Source organism: Aptenodytes patagonicus, chromosome 2, assembly GCF_965638725.1.
Source record: "Aptenodytes patagonicus chromosome 2, bAptPat1.pri.cur, whole genome shotgun sequence".
In the NCBI taxonomy this organism is placed as follows: Eukaryota; Metazoa; Chordata; class Aves; order Sphenisciformes; family Spheniscidae; genus Aptenodytes; species Aptenodytes patagonicus.
Window position 1 is genome coordinate 119,164,143 of NC_134950.1, and position 19,287 is coordinate 119,183,429.

A 19,287-nucleotide genomic window follows, 5' to 3' on the forward strand; every position below is an offset into this window, starting at 1 on the left:
ATTTCTTCAAAGCAAATCTGGTGATACTACCTGGAATATGAAACAAAAAGAAATAAAAAGATTTTGTGAATATGTGCTCCTGGCAAACTGCATGAAAATAGTTAGCTCAAAAAGGAAATTTGGAATAAGCAAAGAGTCCACAAAGAATGGTGGGGAGGGGAACAAGAGAAAGAAAAGAGAAAAAAAATGGTGTGCAAATAAAACTGGAGCTTTCATGCAGAGTTCCTTAGGTCTAAGCATGTTAATTGTCAAGAAAAGCTGAGTGAGTCTTTGCAAAAGGTATTTAAGGAAATGTCAATGGATTGATTCAGGCTGGGGAAAGAAAAGGAAGAAACAGGCTGTGGTACAGTAAGGACGGGATAAAAGGCTGGCTCAGAACTTCAACAAACACTTCATCTTACTTTCTTTCCAGAACAATGATCCTGGGGCAAAATAATAGGAATAATAGGAAAGAGGTTGCAGAAATGGATGGTATGACATTAAAAAGCAGTTCAATGTGTCTGCTGAGGTGAAATGGAGAAAAGAAACCAGTTAATCTCCATTACAAAATTTTACTGTGGAAGTCTAAGAACAAGTTTTCTTAACAAGCTTTATCAAGCCAGAGATGATACAAAATAGAAGTCTGTTTCAAGAAGCAGGGAAAGTGACCCCAGCAAATACAGATTTGTAGATCTGACCTCAACAGCGCTTGACAAAAACAAAAAAAAAGGTAGATCCTCCTAGACCAGTTGTCTTGGATAAGATGAACAATTTTCTCAACAAAGAAAATGTTTTAGGTCAAAGGTAGATTCTGTCTATTTGGATTTCATTAAAATTATTGAGTACGCTACCAAAGGGGAATCTATTAGCCAAGATTGAAAAGAAGGGAAGTAGTGAAGAAATTTTAAGGAAAGTTCAATGGGAGATGGTTACTGGTGAAAGGAGAAGTACTAGGTTGAAGGAAGGCCGTTGGTGGAGTTCTTCAAAGAACAACTCCGGCCTAGTTTAGGGTCAACCTTACTCTCTATTTTTATTACTGAATGTGATGCAAAGATTAGGAATGTCATAAGGCCATTTCCCTCTGACATGAGGTTGGAGGCATTGTCAAAACTGAGGAGGCCTGGGGCTTAAGGGATGGAGTCATGGAAATGCGATGAAGTTCAGCTGTGGAAATGCAAGCTTGTGCACCTGAGACCTGATTCAAACCACTCTAGCTGAGGACAGACAAATTTATCCTGGATCCACTGGAAATTACAGAGAAATAGAATGGCAACCTCTGGTTGACCAAAGGGTGACTAGGAGACACAAACATCAGAAGCATGGTTTCTGGGAAAGTTAGTGAAGCATTAGTGATACTGTACAAGATCTCATGTAGAATACCATGCACAAATTTGGTCACCCTTTTTCAAGAAAGTTTATTCAAAACTGAAACGGGTGCATGGATCTGCTACTAGAATGAGATGAAGAACGGAGAGTTTATCTTATGTCAGCCTGGCTTGTATAGTATAGAAAATAAAAGGTTGGGAAGAGATATAAAAGTCTATTCTCACAAGATGGAAACCTGCACCAGGAATGGAAAAGAGATTTTTAAGCTAAAGCAACATTATCAAAATTACAATGCCATGCAAGCTGGCCAGAAATAAACAGACTGGAACTAGAAGGGGGTGAGTGGCAGAGGGCATCCCTCAGCCATTAAAACATCCAGGTGTTGGGAGAGCCTTTTAAGAGTAGTGGTAATACCTGAATTCAACAGGATTACTTTATGAAAAAGAACACAGCATAAGAGACTGAGACGGTAGGACTGGACTGTCTTCCGGCTTTGAAAACAACCTGTTTTGTTTCAGTGAAAATTTGCACTTTTTAGTAAATCCATTTTTTTACCACACCAGATTTCAGTCAAGTCACCTGTAGTTGTTGAAAGGTAATAGACATTTTCTTCATCTTGGCAACGTTGAAAGTGTGGATAGAAGAGAATGAACTGATCACATTTCTATTTTGCCTTAGGTATCTCAATGTGCCTAGGAACTGATCTGACATAGATATCAAAGCGAAAACAATACCAGAGTGTTTTAGTCAGAAAAGGAGTAAGAAAGAGAGAAAAGTCAAAATAAATGTAAATACAAGAACAAGTCTGCTCAAGAAATTATTGATAGAGTATTACTTTCCTGTTCTTAATGAAATCTTCCTGTACATAACTTGTTCTAACACTTCATCAAAACACATAAAAATACTTAAGCTCCTTTCTTTCCCTCAGTCTTACCTTCACAGTATGTACTCACCATTTTACGCAGAGGCATGGAGGTAAGATTAAGAAGGAGAACTGTTTTTTTCTTGCCCCTTTCACAGGATTTTTTTAAGCTGTTTGGTATTCCTTTGAAGACTACAGCAGTAGTTTACATACTGGATATTTATCGCTGGTGCGGAGGGTGAAACACTAACTGTGCACGATACTCCCTGCCCTTTTAAAATATTAATTGATGAGTAACCATCTATGGAGCCTCATAAAGTATTAACTCTTTAAGTGGGGAAGATCTCTGCTTAACAGCATAGCACAAATCCTACATGACTGAAATCCCACACAAACCTGTCAAAATCCAAAGAGTTTCAAGCTGTTTATGTTAGTTGAGTATCTAATATTAACACCTGATTTTGAAACCTCATGTAAGCAATATTGCTCTATTGGACCAGCAAGACGGGGAAAGTAAGTTCAATCTTCTTGATGAATGTGAGGATATACATAAATGAAGCCTACATGTTGAACTTCAATGCTTAATCCTTTTCTTGGCTTGCTACTTTTCAGCAACTTCCATTTTATGTACTACATATCAGGTTAGCTAGTGTTTGAACTATTGTGCTACCTCTCCTGAATTGCCATACCTGAATTTGAAGATAATGGTCTGCATTTCCCCGAATACTGGTCACTGGATAGTCAGTATATGGAAGTGTCAGACTGAGACTGACTCATTTATTTTGCGAAATACATAATCCAGATGACATATTTATTTGGAGGTCTAGTTTATCTTTTTTTTTTTTTTTTTTTTTCATTTTTCAGCTATTCAACTTACCTGACTGACCTGAGCGTAAGCAATTTGTTAGGCCTATGGATATGTGGTTCAGAGGAAGATTTTGAAGCTATCACACCAAAGATGCATGACTGCAGTACATCACAGTTATAGCTGGACTTGATAAAAAGTAGATGGAAATGGGCAAAGCTGTGAAAAAAACATTTGGTCTTCACAGATATCCACTGATATCTACAAATAAGTAACTTTTACATGACAGATTGCCTGCAATGGCAAGGACAGGGTTTGATACCCCTTCTGGGGTATACGAGAGAGCCTGAAAGATGTTTAACATACTTGCAATGAAACACTAATAGCTTGAAGATCAGCAGGGCTGACCGACCCTGCTGGTGCTAGCTCAAACATCACAGATGCTCAGGGCCCCCCTAAACCTTAAAAACGGTAAGGGAATTTTCTAAGATATATTCTATTGTCTATGAATACACCCAGCCATTATTCACAATACATCAATAATGACTTGACTCACACCTAAAGAAATCAGCAGATGGGCTCTTTCCTCTTCATATAGAAACGTCAGTTAAATATAAGAAGGATAAAGCTAACAGAGTTATGTGCCAACTATGCCAAAACATAAAGAAATATTGCCAGGTGTAGGAATCTTTTCTTTAGACATATATTCCTTCAAACTGTAGTTTTCTTTACTAAGTTGCAAGGTACCTTTACATAATAGACATCAGAAATATGTCTGATTGCTGCCACTAGATTTCTGCTTATATTGCTAAGTTAGTGATTGTACAAGTGTGCAGTGTGTCTTTAATTGCTACCACCAGGAGGAAATTTTCCCTTAGGATTCATTAGCTAATGACTTCCTCCCTTGCTGAGTTGTAAATCTACAAAAGTCTTTGGCAAACTGATAATTTGCCGTCTCGTAAGCCAGATGTGAAGGACCCAAGCAGGTGGGAGCCATAACTACAAACATACGCATGTAATAAAATTAGCAATTGCATGTATTTGTATGGTACCCTCATAAAGTTATTCTCCTAGTAAACTTTAAGTATCCACTCAAGTCATACTTAGGTGTGAAGTAAATGTTTTCAAGAGCCAATAAATTAATTTAATAAATTAATTATTAGTTTTGCAACATTCTTAACCATTCGAGCTCTAGAGTTTTTAGCACAGTAGCAGTATATATAGCGCTACAGGATGGCTCAGTTACAGCATGTTTGCTACCCTTCGGACACCTATGTGAAGTTATATTGATGAGACAGTACACTGGAGGTACTATGTGTAAGGTACTTGAGGACACATAAACCAAAAGACACAGCCACATTATATAGCAATATAGATACCACGCCATAAGGCAAACATGTACTTAGAACATGTAAATGGGTTTGCTCTTAGGGCCCGGGAAATGTGGTGAATTGAAAGTGTATTTGAATTTCCTCATTCTGAGCAGTTGTATTGAAGTCCAGGTGTTAAGGCAATCATGATGAGGAGGACATGCATGAGAGTCTAGTCTTTCAGCATCCAGGTGTGCTCACCTGTAAATACGCTCCTAATCCATAGGAAAAGGTGTTGGGAGGCTTTAGCATTTATCAAAGAGTGAGCTGCTTTCCTGTGACAGAGGTGTGTGACTAACACGTGAGAGTCATTCTTCCAAATTTCAGCTACTTGGTAGCAGCCTGAAGTTCTGTCTCTCAAACTCACACTAGTCGGGAATTGCAATATCTCCTCCATGTCGTCATCTGAGTACAGTCTGGAGTGTGCTAGGTAAAACTCGTTTTCTGGACTTTGGTACTACAAGGGACTATGTGCCACAGTTGTCTATGATTACACAGGACTGGAAGCAAGCTTGCTACATTAGATCTACATTAGTTTTTCAAAATTTTTTTCTGCTGAAATGTTTTCAAATGCGTTTTGAAGGTTACTATTATCCGTGTTGATTCTGTTCCTATATTTGGAGTCATAATAAAGTTTTGCCACAGAAACAAGTCATTGTGGGGTAATTAGATACTGCACAAACTGTTCTGCAGTAACTGCAGCAGACATGAACTCGTTAACCTATGCAACAGAGTACCTGAAGAAAGCTTAGCCCTCTGTGAATGACAGGATAGCTCCCTCAGCAGGGGACACCGCGGGGTAAAAGCTTGCACACAGGCCCTTGGCACGCACTGATTTATGCATTTGTCAAAGTCTTTAGCTTTTGAAACACATCAATTCTCTTCGAAAAAAAAACAAGCGCAAACAACATCTTTATGAAATCACTGAGAATTTTTCCATCCTGCTGTTTACTAGGACCAAAAAAAGAAAGCTTATCTCATTACCCCAGTGATCAGAAGGTTCTTTTGACTTCACCTGCTGAAATGACAATACAGCATGCTTTCTGATCATATTTGCAGTTCTAAAATATAAATATGCAGATTATATGTTTACTAAAAATATCTGTATGCAAGTAACGGCATCAACTGCACAGTCATAGCTTTTGCCTATTCCAGTGCATCGCTTCAAATGCTCACAAGACTGCAAAAACTGATGATGACAACGTTTGATTATAAACCAGTTTGTAGCCTATTTGTTCTCTGGCCAGATACGCCTAATTCCTGTTGTCATCCTTGCAAGCTCATGGATGCACAAACAGCAAGAAGGAACCCTACGTGCAGCACTTCACTTTCTCTCAGTTTAGGATTCATGCTGGTCAGTTCGTCTTGGGCACAGTGCTCTGACACCCAGTGGGAAAGCCCCTCCAGCACCATTGTACTGAAGTGCCTGACCATGTGAGCAGCACCTCGAGCTCCATAACCACTTGCCTGGCACTGAGTGAGGACCACAGCTGGGAGCACAGGGAGTACACAGCCCACCAGGCCCTGTGCACAGCCCAGCACACATGAGGAGCTGGTGCTGGCAGTGCAGTGAAGGCTCCAGTTACTTTTGGGACCTCACTGGGGGGCTGAGCTTCCCACTGGCTAAATAATAATTCAGCAATTCCAGAGAAGTGGTCTCGGGGGGCAGATTTAGGTACCGATCAACCAGATCCTTTTAGAGCCTGGGGTTAAACCAATAACCCATTTACTTTTCATTTCCCATTAACCAGGAAGACTGCAGCAGTGTCCCAGTAGTGCTGAATGTGTATAGTGAATAGTGTATGCTATTGCTACTGGGAGAGCTCTTTTCTTTTAAAGAGGCTGTTTTACATAGGGAATACCTTAGCTCTCCTCCTTGGAGTATAACATCTAATAAAAAAAAAAAAACAACAAACCCAAAGCCCACGTCAGAACTCTACCCACACAGACAGATAATTTCGACTCACTCTCCAGAAACCTAGTTATAACTGCGGAATAATGTAGCAGTTAGACCCAGGCAGCCACTGCCTTTAAACTCGGGCCAGCACAAACCTTCCCTGTCAAGTAGCTGTTTTGCTCACACAGTACCTCCTAAGGCTCTACCCAGCTGTAAGCTCCTAGTGACAAGGACCTCCCTATTTTTACATGTTTACACAGCACATAGCATCACTATGAAGTTCACAGGAAGATTTGTCAGGTGCTATCATGATATCAATCATAAGTAATAGAGGATCAGTAAAAGCACATTATCCAGGTAAGCTGCAAGGAACATTCATTATATAAGGTTACTACTTTTCTCCCTTTACCTCTCTATCTTCCAAGTAACACACTGGCAGGCAGAAAAACTTTTCATATGCAAGTCAATTAAAAATTCAGAGGCCATGCCATTTGAGCTGGAGGTTGGTTTTCAGTAAGGTAAATTGAACTACATTTAAAAATTAATAAATAAATAAAAGGCTGTGAAAAAAATCCTTTTCTGGGTAGTGTACATAAGGATTACTGTGTCAAAACTGTCACTTACATCCTGTTTCAACTGTTGGCTTGTTAAACAGTAAAGTTCACTGATGGGTCTGCCAGAGAAGGTGGGGCAAGTGAAACACCCCGAGCCCCCAGGTAAAATTCTCTTCTCTGAACCTGTGAGAAAAATCAATCTTTCCAACCATGAACAAAACCCTTTAAGTGATCTGATGCTTGGTGTGAAAATAGCTAACATCTATTGGCATTGATTCCCTCCCTGAGCCCCACCACTCCCCCAGGCCCTTACTGTAATAAGGAGAAGAAAACACAAGAAAAAATCCCCAAACCCAAACATCTCAAAAGGCAGGTATTTTCCCAGTTCAGACTCCTGAGCTGCCCAGGTGACACGGAGAATTCAGAAGTAGGAGTGTCAGAGCAGGCACCGCAATCAGAGGTGGCTCATAGCACTCTACCGCTGATCCTGGCACAGGGCTCCAAATAAAAATCAAAGCAACACATCTCTTTTCAAAACAAAGAAAGAGGAAAAAAAAAAAAAAAAAATCTCATTCTCCAAGTACCTTTGTTTCCTGGCTGGTAGTTGATGCTGGAGAGGGGGGCTGCTCCGTGCTCTCCACTTCATTCTCTTTCTCCACACTATCCACGCTGACTTCAGTCGTGCTGCTCGGAGGAATCATTTTACCTCTAAAACACTGCTGCTATCAGGAAAAAAGCTACAGACCCTTCTCGGTTTTTTTCATTTAATGCCCTCTTTCTTCTCTGCTCTTCTAGAGCAAATGAACTCCGACCGCTCGGTTTCACTACATTTGCAAGACTAGAATTCTCTGGATTTTCTTTTTTTCCTTCTCCTCCTCCTCCCCCTCTTTCTCCTCTCCCTCCTTCCTCCCTCCCCTCCCCTGTGCAATTCTGCTGCGAGGGGAGTAAGTTATTGATGGCTCTGTAGGTCAGTTGTGTGCCTGCTTCTGTGTTTTCCCTGATCCTCCTCCCCTCCGTGTGAAGCCTGGAGGTGTGGAGCAGATTCGTGACCGTCAGCCCCGCGATCAGAGGGGAGTGAGCCGAAGCAGAAAGCCCGAGCCACACACACACACACACGGGGCACTGGAGGGAGGAGTTGTATTTCTAATGCTGTGAATAGCTTTGGAGAAGCATGTGCTGTCATAGTAGTGAAAGAAAGTAATGAGCGCATGCACACACACACACACGCACACAGAGAGGCAGGCAGTGTATATGAGATTTGGAAGCATTTTACCTTTTAACAGGCTGGAGAAGGCAGAGTTTGAAGGGCAACTTTATATTCTTACAAGGCTTTTCCTGAAGAAGGACTCCAGAAATAGAGGAGAAAAATGAGTCTTCCCTTACCTTGTCCCAGAGAAGATTATTCAATATCCTAGCTACCCAGTGTCTCTAAAGCTCCCACCTTGCCTTACATCTCAAACTTGCTAGCAAGTGACAGGGCAGAGTCAGGGGAGAGTCACCTGTAGATCCATGTGTTCTTTGCTCCCCTCCTGGGCAGGGAAGCCCAGCTCTGAGCAATGCACACGCAATCAGGGTCAGCTGGAGCTCCCACTACCGTGCACATCCTATACCTGTAGGTTGTCATAGTGATAACACTCCATCGGGCAGCAACGGAGCAGAGACAGCCATCGGGAAGGGCCTGCTGGCTTCCCCCGGTGCTGTCATTCCCGAGGACGCAGCACCTGAAGTCACGCTTGGGGCTGCAGTAATACCGGTAGAAGGTCAGCACGACTTTGCTGGCTGGCTCAGATTGTTTTATACTGCTCGAGTCTTTGCCTCTGATTTAAATCTGCTGCAAAGGTGCTTGTCAGCTCTCTTCACTGCTGAATTAAAGTCCGTGTTGTGAAAGGTTGAATGGATGCGCTCCCCACCAGATAGATGCTTTGCAGAGCGGGAGCCACTCCATATGTCTGGTGGAGATGCTTCTTTCATTTAAAGAAAACAGAAAAAAACAACCCAAACATGTTTTCAATAAGCAATACTTACATCCTGGAAAGTGAGAAGAAAATAATTGTCGCTTAGTTGATCTACACTGGAGGTACAGGTGTTTGGAGGTGATTTGCTGAGGTCTGAGTCAGAGAGGAGCTTCAGTACCTTGTAGCTCTGGGACACGGTACCAGATTCCTCTCCAGCCCCATTCCTTAGAAACACAACTGCTACCTGGATCTGCCTTGCAGGACCTCTCCACCTCAAATAATTCATGTGTGAAAGTGAAGGCAAGTTTTCAAGATAGTAGGGGTTATATGGATGAAAGCCAGAGCAGAAATTGCCCTGAAGCCTCTGTATTCTCAATAACTATGCAGAAGCCAGGAAAAAAATCAGCTTTGCTTTGAATCCACGGTGAATTTCCATGGCTGGCAGTTAGATGGGGAAAAAAGCTTTATTTCTCTGAAATAGAGCATATAAGATACTGAAATCTTTAGCAGACAATAAACATGAAGTGCTGCAATGCTATTTGTACAGCTACTTCAGAGCAAAAGTGCGTCTTAGGAGTCTGCCAGTAGAACCTATTATCTGGCCTGTAGTTGCTAACACCATTACAGAGATCAAAAAGAGAACACTGGTTGCTGTTGAGGCAGTGTCAGTGACAACTGAGATTGAAGTAAGGAAATACAGAGCTCAGAGGGGCAGATTTGGCAAGTAAGTAAAAGAATTTATTTCCAAAGGTTTGATTTCTAAGATACAGCAGCGTCTTAGACTGTTCTCTTCAGAGCCGGAGGAATTCTCCAGGTGCAAAACTTATTTCTTCCACTCAGCAAGTGAGATTTGGGCTTTGCTGTAAAATCGGCCTCTTAGCAATGAGCGGGGACTGGGCAGAGTCACAGTTTGGGAGAATTAGGGCAGCAGTGGGCAATGGAGGTCTTGGCAGGGCGACGGCGATTGAATGCTCCAGCTCTGGCAGTGGTATCCTTCCCTGATGGTTCAGCCTAGCATAACCAAGTCAGGGCCAGGGCATGGGGTCTGCCCTCTGCAAGGACTGTTCTGTGTGCCCAGCAATGTGACAGGTGAGAATCATGAACCTAATTTTTGTCCAGTTCCCCAGCAGCGTTGTGAACCAGTCTTTCCTGTTAAGAGGATGAAAAAAAATCTTCTGGTGAACTTGCAGGTCGCCTTTAAAATGGACCTGGAGTGGCTGGTTAATAGTTAATGCTCTAAGTGTTGTAAAATCCTGCACACATTTTGTATGAAAAGCTTGTAACGTCATGACTGTGTAAGTGACTACCATACCACTCTCCACTCTTTTTTTTTTTTTTTGTTGTTTTACCAAATTAGTACTGACACCTGCTGCACTCCCTCTCTTCTCCCAATTACTCACTTGTCAACCATGACTGATCTGTCAGTTTCTTGACAATTAGCCTGGGAAAGATGAGTCAAACCTAAAATCTTACCAAAAAAGCAAAAAGGAAAGGAAGCTGGATTTCTTATATTTTTACTTCCTTCCACAGGAGCTGGCTATTGAAAATCAAATATTCTGTATAACAAAACAGACTGATCAAATTAGGTGAACCTACATCTCCCTCTCTCTCCCACGCTTCACTCCTGAGAAGTTGGACTTGTGATTACTGCCGATCAGTCTCTAAGTGAAGGTACTCGGCGGAAATGTGAACACTGCAGCACAGTGCTAAACAAGAGGAAATTGAACAGATTCTCTAGTGAAGAGATGAGTGTAGATTTCTAGAGTGGGGAAAGGCAATTTGGATGAATAAAACATGAGAGCCGATTCTCAGCCCCCAGCTGAAGTTGTTGCACCGTGTAAAGGCGCTTGAATGTTGCCTGGCGTCACCACCAAGCATTCCCATGCTGGGTGGTCCGAGGCTGACTGCATGGGTGCTATGCCATGTCCGTCCTCCCTCCCTCCCACTCTCTGGCCTCCCACACAAAGGTGACAGGGTGTGATGCAGAGCACTCCTCTGCGCTGGGGCTCCACCAGTTCTTCCTAAGCTCTGGCTGCAGCCGGCACGATAAGAGCATCCCAGAGGCTCCTGACACCAGGAATGTATACACACTGCTGTACTGCCAATTCCTACCTGCTGTAGAGCTCCACAGTGGCAAGATTAAGCTGATGTAGAGGTCTTGGCCCTTGCCATGTTCTTTTGCCTTCTTTTTCTGGTACAGACATTCCTCTGAAACACTTGAGCACTTTTCTGCAAAAGAAGTATGTGAGCAGAGCTGGATTTCACCAAAGGAAAGATAGGAAATCAGTACTTATCAAAAGATGTTATTGTCTTTTAGACCCCCATGTATTTACTAGAGAAAAATAAGAAGTAAAAAGGAGAGAGGGAGCTATAGGTGTAAGTATTCACTGCCTGGTGCATAAACCATCTCATACTCTTGAGCAAAGAGGGTATAAGGGAGCATATAGAGATGATACTACTGATAAATGCACTGGTTTAAACCACTATGTACCTCTCTCTATAAATGTACAAAGCAGTGAGAAATCAGGCTGGTTGCCACCAAAGCAGAGCCCTCAAAGGAAAGAGGGATTAAGCCTACTGAGAGTCCAACTTCCAAGAGGATGCAGACTGAGTGCCACAGAAAACTATTAGACACAGAAAAAAAGTTGTAGTTCTGGCACTTGCAATGAAACTTGATCAGCCTCTCCCCAAGTCCCTCAGTCCAATTTGTGAGTGTTCCAGGTGAGAAACAGTAGCTTCATTTCTTAGTCAATTCAATTTTGTCTTTGTGGAAACTGGCAACAAGATACCTGTCTAGTGCCATTTGTGATGGGAATTTTACTTTTGGCATGGTGCATTTGGCCAGATGTACTGGTGGATGTCTTCACTAGGCTCTGCTCTCAAATATCCACTATTGCCCATAGCTGGCTACTAGACTGCAAAGACGAGACCATCGCTCTAGTGGAGTATCTGCCTGTGTTTCCAAGTAACAGGCTCGTGGGCACTTCTCACCAGCAAACATTGTACCCACAGAGAAAACGATATTAAAATAGTATCAGGTGGCTGGGATTTTTTGTTTATAGTCACACACCTCTTGTTTGCTTTCAGTACAATCTTGGCAGTTCATTGAGCAGCTAACATAGTAACACACACACACACCGGATTCTGCTTATCAAAATGCCATCTAAGGGCTACAATCACCAGCTCATCAAGCTGGAATCACAAGCTGGTCAATGCTCTGAAAGCATTCCCAGTACTAATGGGATACTGGGGGTTTGCATTTTGACTAAAATGATCTCAAAGTACTTTTTAGAGTTAAAGTATTAAGCCTCCCACTGCTCCAGGGAGTGATTATACTGTAGCAAACGAGTAACGGTGGAGGAAGCCAAACCAACAGATTTGTGCTTGTACTTAAGCAGGGAGAAAAATGGAAACTCTGCCTGAGTATTAATTTCAAAACCCTCTTTCTCTCCATCCACAGCAATGCTACAGGGAGTGATGCAGAGATCACGCTGCATCTTGGGCAACTTGAATCTGTCTTTCAGAGGGATCACGATGAGACTGAAACACCGCTACCCAGACATCTAGACCAGGAGAAAGAAGAATGCTGCATCCTCTTGTGACAGCAAGAAATGTTTGAGAAGGGGAGAAGAGGATGTAATTATAAAGGATGGAATTTAGCCAAGATACAGCATGTAATATGTTCAGTCTTACAAAAAGCATTGCAATACCTTTAAATAACCAGCGACAGTCCCGACCTGATTTTACATCTCTGCTGGCAATATGATTCCTTCTCACTTTTTATAGGAATGCGATATAAAAAGAACAGGCCCGTGAAATCAGTAGCACCATTTCCTGCAACTCACAGATGCTCCTAGAAATTCCTGCCATTTAATAACCATCTACTGACTTGGTCCAATATGACTGTAGCAGAAATGCCCTGAACCAGTTCAACGGGTTGCTGCAGTGGTGATTTAGCCATGTACTAAATCCTTTCAGGGTATCCATGCTCTAAATATTTAAAGAGATAACAAAGGTATGATAATTAACATCATCTCCTCCACTCTATCTGGACTCTGTTTTAACCTCACTTCTGTTTCCTTGGATAGTCATTAAGACTCTTCCTGATTGCCTGATTGCTCTCAGTACCACTCAGAAGGGTCTCATATAATCATGCCATCTCAGTCAGCTCTATCTACCTCTCTTCCTCAGCCTTTTCCAGGGTGGGGTGGGAGGAATCCCCCACAGGGTCACCACGCTGGATCTTGGGCCTATTTTTTTTTCTGAAAGGTTTTTGATAGAAGGGAGCTTTCAATCACCTCTTTCTTTCTTAGACCTTCCTCGACCTGAATTGTCCCTTAAATCCCTTTGTCCGGTTGTTAGCCTTTCCAGGTGTGAGCTGAATATTACAGCTCACAGGGCTTCACTGTATTTGTATCAGGTTCTTGTTTTCTCCATTCACTCTCGTATTGAATACCGTCATCGTGAGCTATTTCTTAACTAATGTCAGTGAAAATGCATTGAGAGCAACGTTTTGCTTAGACTGTAAATAGAATCCCAAATAAGATCTGGCAAACATTCCCAGCATAGCTGGCGGTGAACACAAGGATATGTATATGCATTTTTTTTCATACAGATATCTTATGGCTATGCACCAATTTTTAAAAGGCTGTGCATGCACAGTATTTCCTGTCTTAGGTAGTTACAGCGTGCCCGTCACTGTAATATTTAGGCACAAACATGCATGCTGAATGCAAAATGAACCTCACTGTGAACTGCAAACCTGCAACAGCTGTGCTATCATATTTTGCTTTAGAAGAAAAAAGGGTTTCTCAGTGTGCCACTGACCTTTATCAGGAAAGTGGGGCTTTTCTACAGGGTGTGGTAGAACTCAGTTACGCACAGCACATCTTTTAAATGCCTTCGGACCCTATAGGATGAAAAGCTTTGTAGAAATATCAGAAATTTTCATTATCTAGATCAACATTTCACTCTATCAGATTAGTGCATGTGTCAACTGGAATAGAAGTGTATATGATGAGGCTTGCCCACAACTATGTAACTTATTATAATGATCCATTACAGCTCTCAAACAACAATAAAGAAAATAAATGTTCAGCCTGTTATAAATCTGATGGGAAAGTGAATATCTTACAGCCCAAATATATTGGCTTTGTTTCTTGAATCTTGATAAGATGCAAAATTTGAAAGATATTGATGGTAGCTGGGTTGTTATCTCTCTACATAGTTACCAGTTCAAAATAAAAATGCGAAGTAAAATTTGAATTGAGAAAAAAATAAAGGTAAACCTTAAAAACATTGCAAGAGGTTATCTACAATGATTTATATTATTTTATTTAAAGCAATAGAAAGTCTTAGAGTCCAGGGCAAAATGATAATAGGAAGATAAGTTTGTCTTCTTGGTAAAGACAAGACTATCACTATAAGCCTATCAAATATAATCAATACCTTTTTAAAAGGATTCATGTCAATTTACATAGAAAAAATCAGATCTCACTATTAAGTCTACAAGCAGTGATAAAACCACTAAGCATTGTAGTTGAGAACCTTTCCAACCAGATTTCTTCACAGAAATAACATCCATTTTTTAAAGTGCTCCAGTGCATACAATTGATATATTTTGTTGCTTAAAGCAATAGGAAAGAATATGATCACTTACTTCCATTTGAAATCTCAACACAGAGTGTTCTGGAGTGACTGCTTCTTTTGATAAGTACATATTGCTGCCTCTTATTATTCAAAGGGGTCAAGCTCAGCTGCAAGAGCAAATGATTTCACCAGCAAAGATAGTCAAGATTTTTAGAAGTACAAACATCAGAAAAGAAGATAAATAAAAGAAAAATGAGGGGGAAAACTGTCCAAAGTGTGAGTGCCTTTACCTTCCACATTCATAACTATTTCTATTCTTCATTGGATTTAAGAAAAAAAATCACTTAAGGTTTCCTTATGTTTGTTAGTCATACCACCTGCAGTAATACCATTCTATAATTGTCATTCTGATGCCTCAGAGTGTCTGAAGTATTCAGACAGAAAGGGATTGCGCACCGAACCCAGTAAGAGCTGGACCTCTCCTGTTGTTTCCGTGGAATGGGCTATCTCAAAATCAAATGCCTAATAACTGAGCTCTATGGTTTCAGACTTTGAGTAAGCAGGGTACTGAAGTATGTTGTAGATTTATCCATATAATTGGTCAAATTGATTTTGTTAAGATAACTGAGGCAAAGTTACATGAATGATGATTTAGCTAATATATCTCTGTATGATTTTAAAATTCTATTTTCATTTTGTAGTCCACAATACTGCTGTGTCTTATTAGTCTCTTTTACTGGACAATGAGGAAAGAAAAGACTACTGAGCAATGAGCATCAGGATGGCTGAAATCTGGAGGAAAAGCAAGTACTACAAAAGCCTAGGGAGGACTAATATTTGGGATGCTTTAATTTAGCCAAAAGCAGAACTAACAGAACTGAGCACAGGTTGTTGGACATATATAAATTCAGGGACCAACAATTAAAGAAAGCAGCAGTTTATGGCAGAAGGGATAGCCATCATCTCATAATGTCAGGGACTGTTTCAAACTGGGGCATTCTTCTGGGATCCCAGATACAAGGAAATCCAGCAGACTTGGTAGTCTACATGATCAGAACATTCAAGAGATGCAGACATTAAGAAGATATAACTTCAGTCAGAAAAAAACTTTGATTCACGAGAAGATATGAAAAGGAAAGTATTAGTAATCAAACTGGAATACAACAGATGAGATTGTCTTTTCAAGGGGATGTGACCAACCCTCAGATATGAGCTCCCGCAAACACAGAAAGTTTATATCTAAATTGTGAGCTCTTCAGGCTAGGTATTGTCCTTCTATTTTGAGTTTGTACAGCATCTAGCAGCTAGTTTTGCCTGCTGTCTAGTCTTAGGTATTACAGTAAAACAAACAAATAATCATTTTAAAAAGTGGATATGTGTCTACTCAATCCCAGTGGCACTGTAATTCTAACTTGTGCAATATTTGGCTCTGTTCAAAGATTTTATCACCAAAATTTTCCCTTTGCTTTCCCCTCTGCTCCCCCCCTCCATTCTGTTATGACAAACAAAGTTCTGCTTTTCTGCACTGATTATTAGAAACTGGAGGAAGAAGTATAAAAACATTTTTAAAAATGAAAAAAGAAGCCACAATGGTATTTTCAAGACTGAAAGCTTAAACAAAGACATTGAAGTAAAAAAAGTAGAAGTTAAGCAGTAGTTTTATATATATATATATGTTCATATGCTGCATACTTAGCACAGTAATGGCTTCATATATTGTAGCCATGTTGAATGATAGACAGTAATAGGCAGTAATGCCCAGGAAAGATAGGGGAAAGATTGCTGCAGTAAGGACTCCATGCATCAAAAGAAGTTGTGTAGAGAATTACCTGATTTAGAAAAAATGTCTGCTGTGTATTTGTGTGACCCCCTAACGAGAGCTTTGTGTAGGAAATCTATTTTTATCTTCCACATAGAAAAGCAAAGAATGTGCAGAGCTGTGAATGATATGCTTTAACTGCAGATAGTTGGTAAAGGTTTTGACTTCTTTAGGATATTTTTTTTAATCCCATTGCAGCCAGTGGAGTTATAAGGATGCTTGCAATATGTCTTAAAAGCCATTTCTCCATGAACTGAAGTATACTGTGCTCAAATCTTCATGGGATTTTTCAAAAATGCTTCATGGACCTTTCTCTTCTTCCACAGATGTGAAACCTGCCTTCCTTTGACCTGGACAGCAAAGTTGGACCATAATCGAGCACTTAGCTGAAAATCCTAACATCACTTTGGTCCAAAACAGTTTAGGGCTATTTTCCTTGTTATTATTACTTTTTTATTTTTAGGCACCTAAAAATTACTCCTGGACCCCATGCTCAGAAACAAAACTAAAAGTAATCTGGTGCTGGCTTCACTCACCTCATGTCCATATTGTTACTCCTTAAAAAGTCAGGATTGAAAGCTTTATTCTACTGAATCAAAATTTTATCTGATCTAAATGCAAAAAGTAAGTTGTAAGTAGCATAAAATACATGGTAACAAGTAGCATCAACCAATTTTTTTCCAGTCCTTTATTGTTAGGTGTTGTTTGCTTAGCAGCTGGTAAATAGGCTGTTAAAAAACACTTGGGTATAATTTTCCAAAAGACGTGAATGACACCAGAGTCCTGAACTTTGGTTAACAAAAGACAGATAAAGCTATTTTTTAGTTTAAAGAGAACACATCTCCCTCCCACCCAGAGAGGCACATTTTGAAAATTACAGTAAAATCTTCTGTGCCAATTCTAATGAACATCTTCCTTGAGCAATACAGCTTTGCACATGACGTTTCAGTCCTTTTTTTCTATTGACAAGGGGGACTCATTCACATTCAACTATCAAAAGAACAAATATTTTGAAAGAGGATTATCTTAAAGGGAAATTTTGAGGATGTGTGCAAAATCCTGGGACCACTGAAATCAGTAAAATGTCCCAGGATTTCATCCCTGCAAACAAATCCAGGTGGTTCCAGTTAGGCATGTCTGCTGCTATCTGTGGGAATAAAATGGTTCTGAAAAACCAGGCCGTAACAGTTATCTGGCAAACAGATCAGACAGTGCTATTATAGTCAGCATGCAAACCATTTTCCCTGTTAATTATATGCGTCTAATGTCAGAGATCTAATTATCCAAGAAAAAATTAAAATTCCTAAAAGAGCACAGAACTGAAAAAATGGAATACAGCCAAACTTCCCTGAAGTTTTCACTCATGACAATGTTAGCCTGAGAGATCAGCATCAATTTTGACTATGTTTTAACTATGGGGTTTTTTTTTCAAGTGGCATGAAAAAAAGGAAAAAATAGTCCTGGGGTATATTACTTTCCAATGCTTACCTCTTTCCAGCGCTTCTTGTACCATCTGACTGTGCCAAATTACCCTGGTTATTTTTTTCTTTCAGTCACTGTGAGACAATTATCCCTGGAAACATATAAAATTACTTTGTGAAATACAGTTTTATACCAGTATTCATTTCACCTCCAAGAAGACCACTCACAAATTCCTAGAGCCATGAACAATATCAATAACTGCTTTGTTAACTATTTAATCTCATCAACTGTGATTGATATATAAAACAGAAATTAGAGTTTAGGTGAAATTCCTTCCTGAAAACGTAAATTTTCTCTGCATACATGTTTGGCTTGTTTCACCTAATTCAAGAAATGAAACGGCTGAGTTAGGAGATCTTCTGATGACCAGCATTACTAGGCGCCTTTCCATCTTCCTCCTAGAGGTTCCCTGGACTGAGGGCCAGATACTTCTCCAAGCTTTTTGGGAAGCATTATCCAAGTCAAGAGCAGGTTTGCATTTGTCAACTTTGTTCCAAGGTTTCCTGCTGAAATACCTTGTCAATCTCATGAGTCAAGATGCTATGGGATTGTGCTCTTCGCACTTTTTTCCTTTAAAAATTTAGCACTCAAAAAAAAAAAAAAAAAGGAAAGCGGAGACAAAGATGAATGGAAGAAGAGGGAAAATTCTGTGAAATGTCCAGGTGTTGGGTTGGCCCAATATTGGTTGGTATTCAGCTGGGTTAAGCAGCCATAGCTCAACTGAATTTAGGGAGCTGTGTTAATTTACACAGATGGGTTTAGTAGCATGAAGTATCATTGGAAAGCAGGTGAGCCAGAACCTAAGTTGCATCTGAAGACAAATGTGGAAGTTTCATTTTCATAGCTCTTACAATTTTTTTAGATCAAGCCTAAAGTCTCTGTTCTCAACTTTCAACTTCTCTACTACCAGAGGGTATAATATGAGCTGAGGGCAAATTTATAGAAGAATGCACCAAAAGGAGGAATAAGTATTAACTTGATATTACAGAAACTATATTAACTACATCACCTGGGACCACAGAAGAGACACAAATTAATGGAATCATTGCTCTCATTTTGTAAGAGACTACCCATGAGGGAGCAACTTGACAAAATATCAGTTGCTATTTTAAACGACAAAGCCAAACCAATTCGTCTTAGCTGTCAGACATTCCTATTCAGAAAGGACAGTCCCTGCTTTTAGCACACACTTTCCTATTTTCTGTATTTTTCTGTAGAGTCTGTCTCACAAAGAAGTGTAACTATTCCAACGCATCTCAGTATAGTTTAAAAGCCATGTCCCTATTTCAGCCTCAGGCATTCCTACTAATTCCCTTCAAATGTTACATGTTAGTTCAGGAAACAAGGAGTTTCTGCTTTAATTAGTCACCCTTTTTATCGACTCATATTCCACTATCAGTCCTGGACATGTAAACAATTTATACATTCACCATAAGGCTAGCTTTGATATTGGGGGCCTTATCTAACAAACAGTTTGTCAGGGCTCTCCAACAAATTTAACCTACTATTTTTTTCACTCAGAGAATACCACTACACTATAATATCTATTGGGATTTACCGGGAGATGTAGAGAAGCATGGTTGTTGGCTTAGGCAGTGTTGTAACTAGCTGGATAGGTTTTCCCAGCGTGGAGGAGGTGAATTGCTGCT

General features: G+C 40.4%; 1 protein-coding gene across 1 annotated transcript in view; it reads right to left on the reverse strand.

The window, feature by feature from the left end:
• The window catches only part of STAC (SH3 and cysteine rich domain), a 76,054-nt gene extending 68,219 nt beyond the window's left edge, over positions 1 to 7,835 (reverse strand). Inside the window, exon 1 of the mRNA XM_076330887.1 lies at positions 7,378 to 7,835. Within this exon, the coding sequence (XP_076187002.1) occupies positions 7,378 to 7,494 (117 nt within the window). The 5' untranslated portion in view covers positions 7,495 to 7,835. The remainder of the gene's footprint in view (positions 1 to 7,377) is intronic.
• Between the last annotated feature and the right edge of the window lie 11,452 nt (positions 7,836 to 19,287).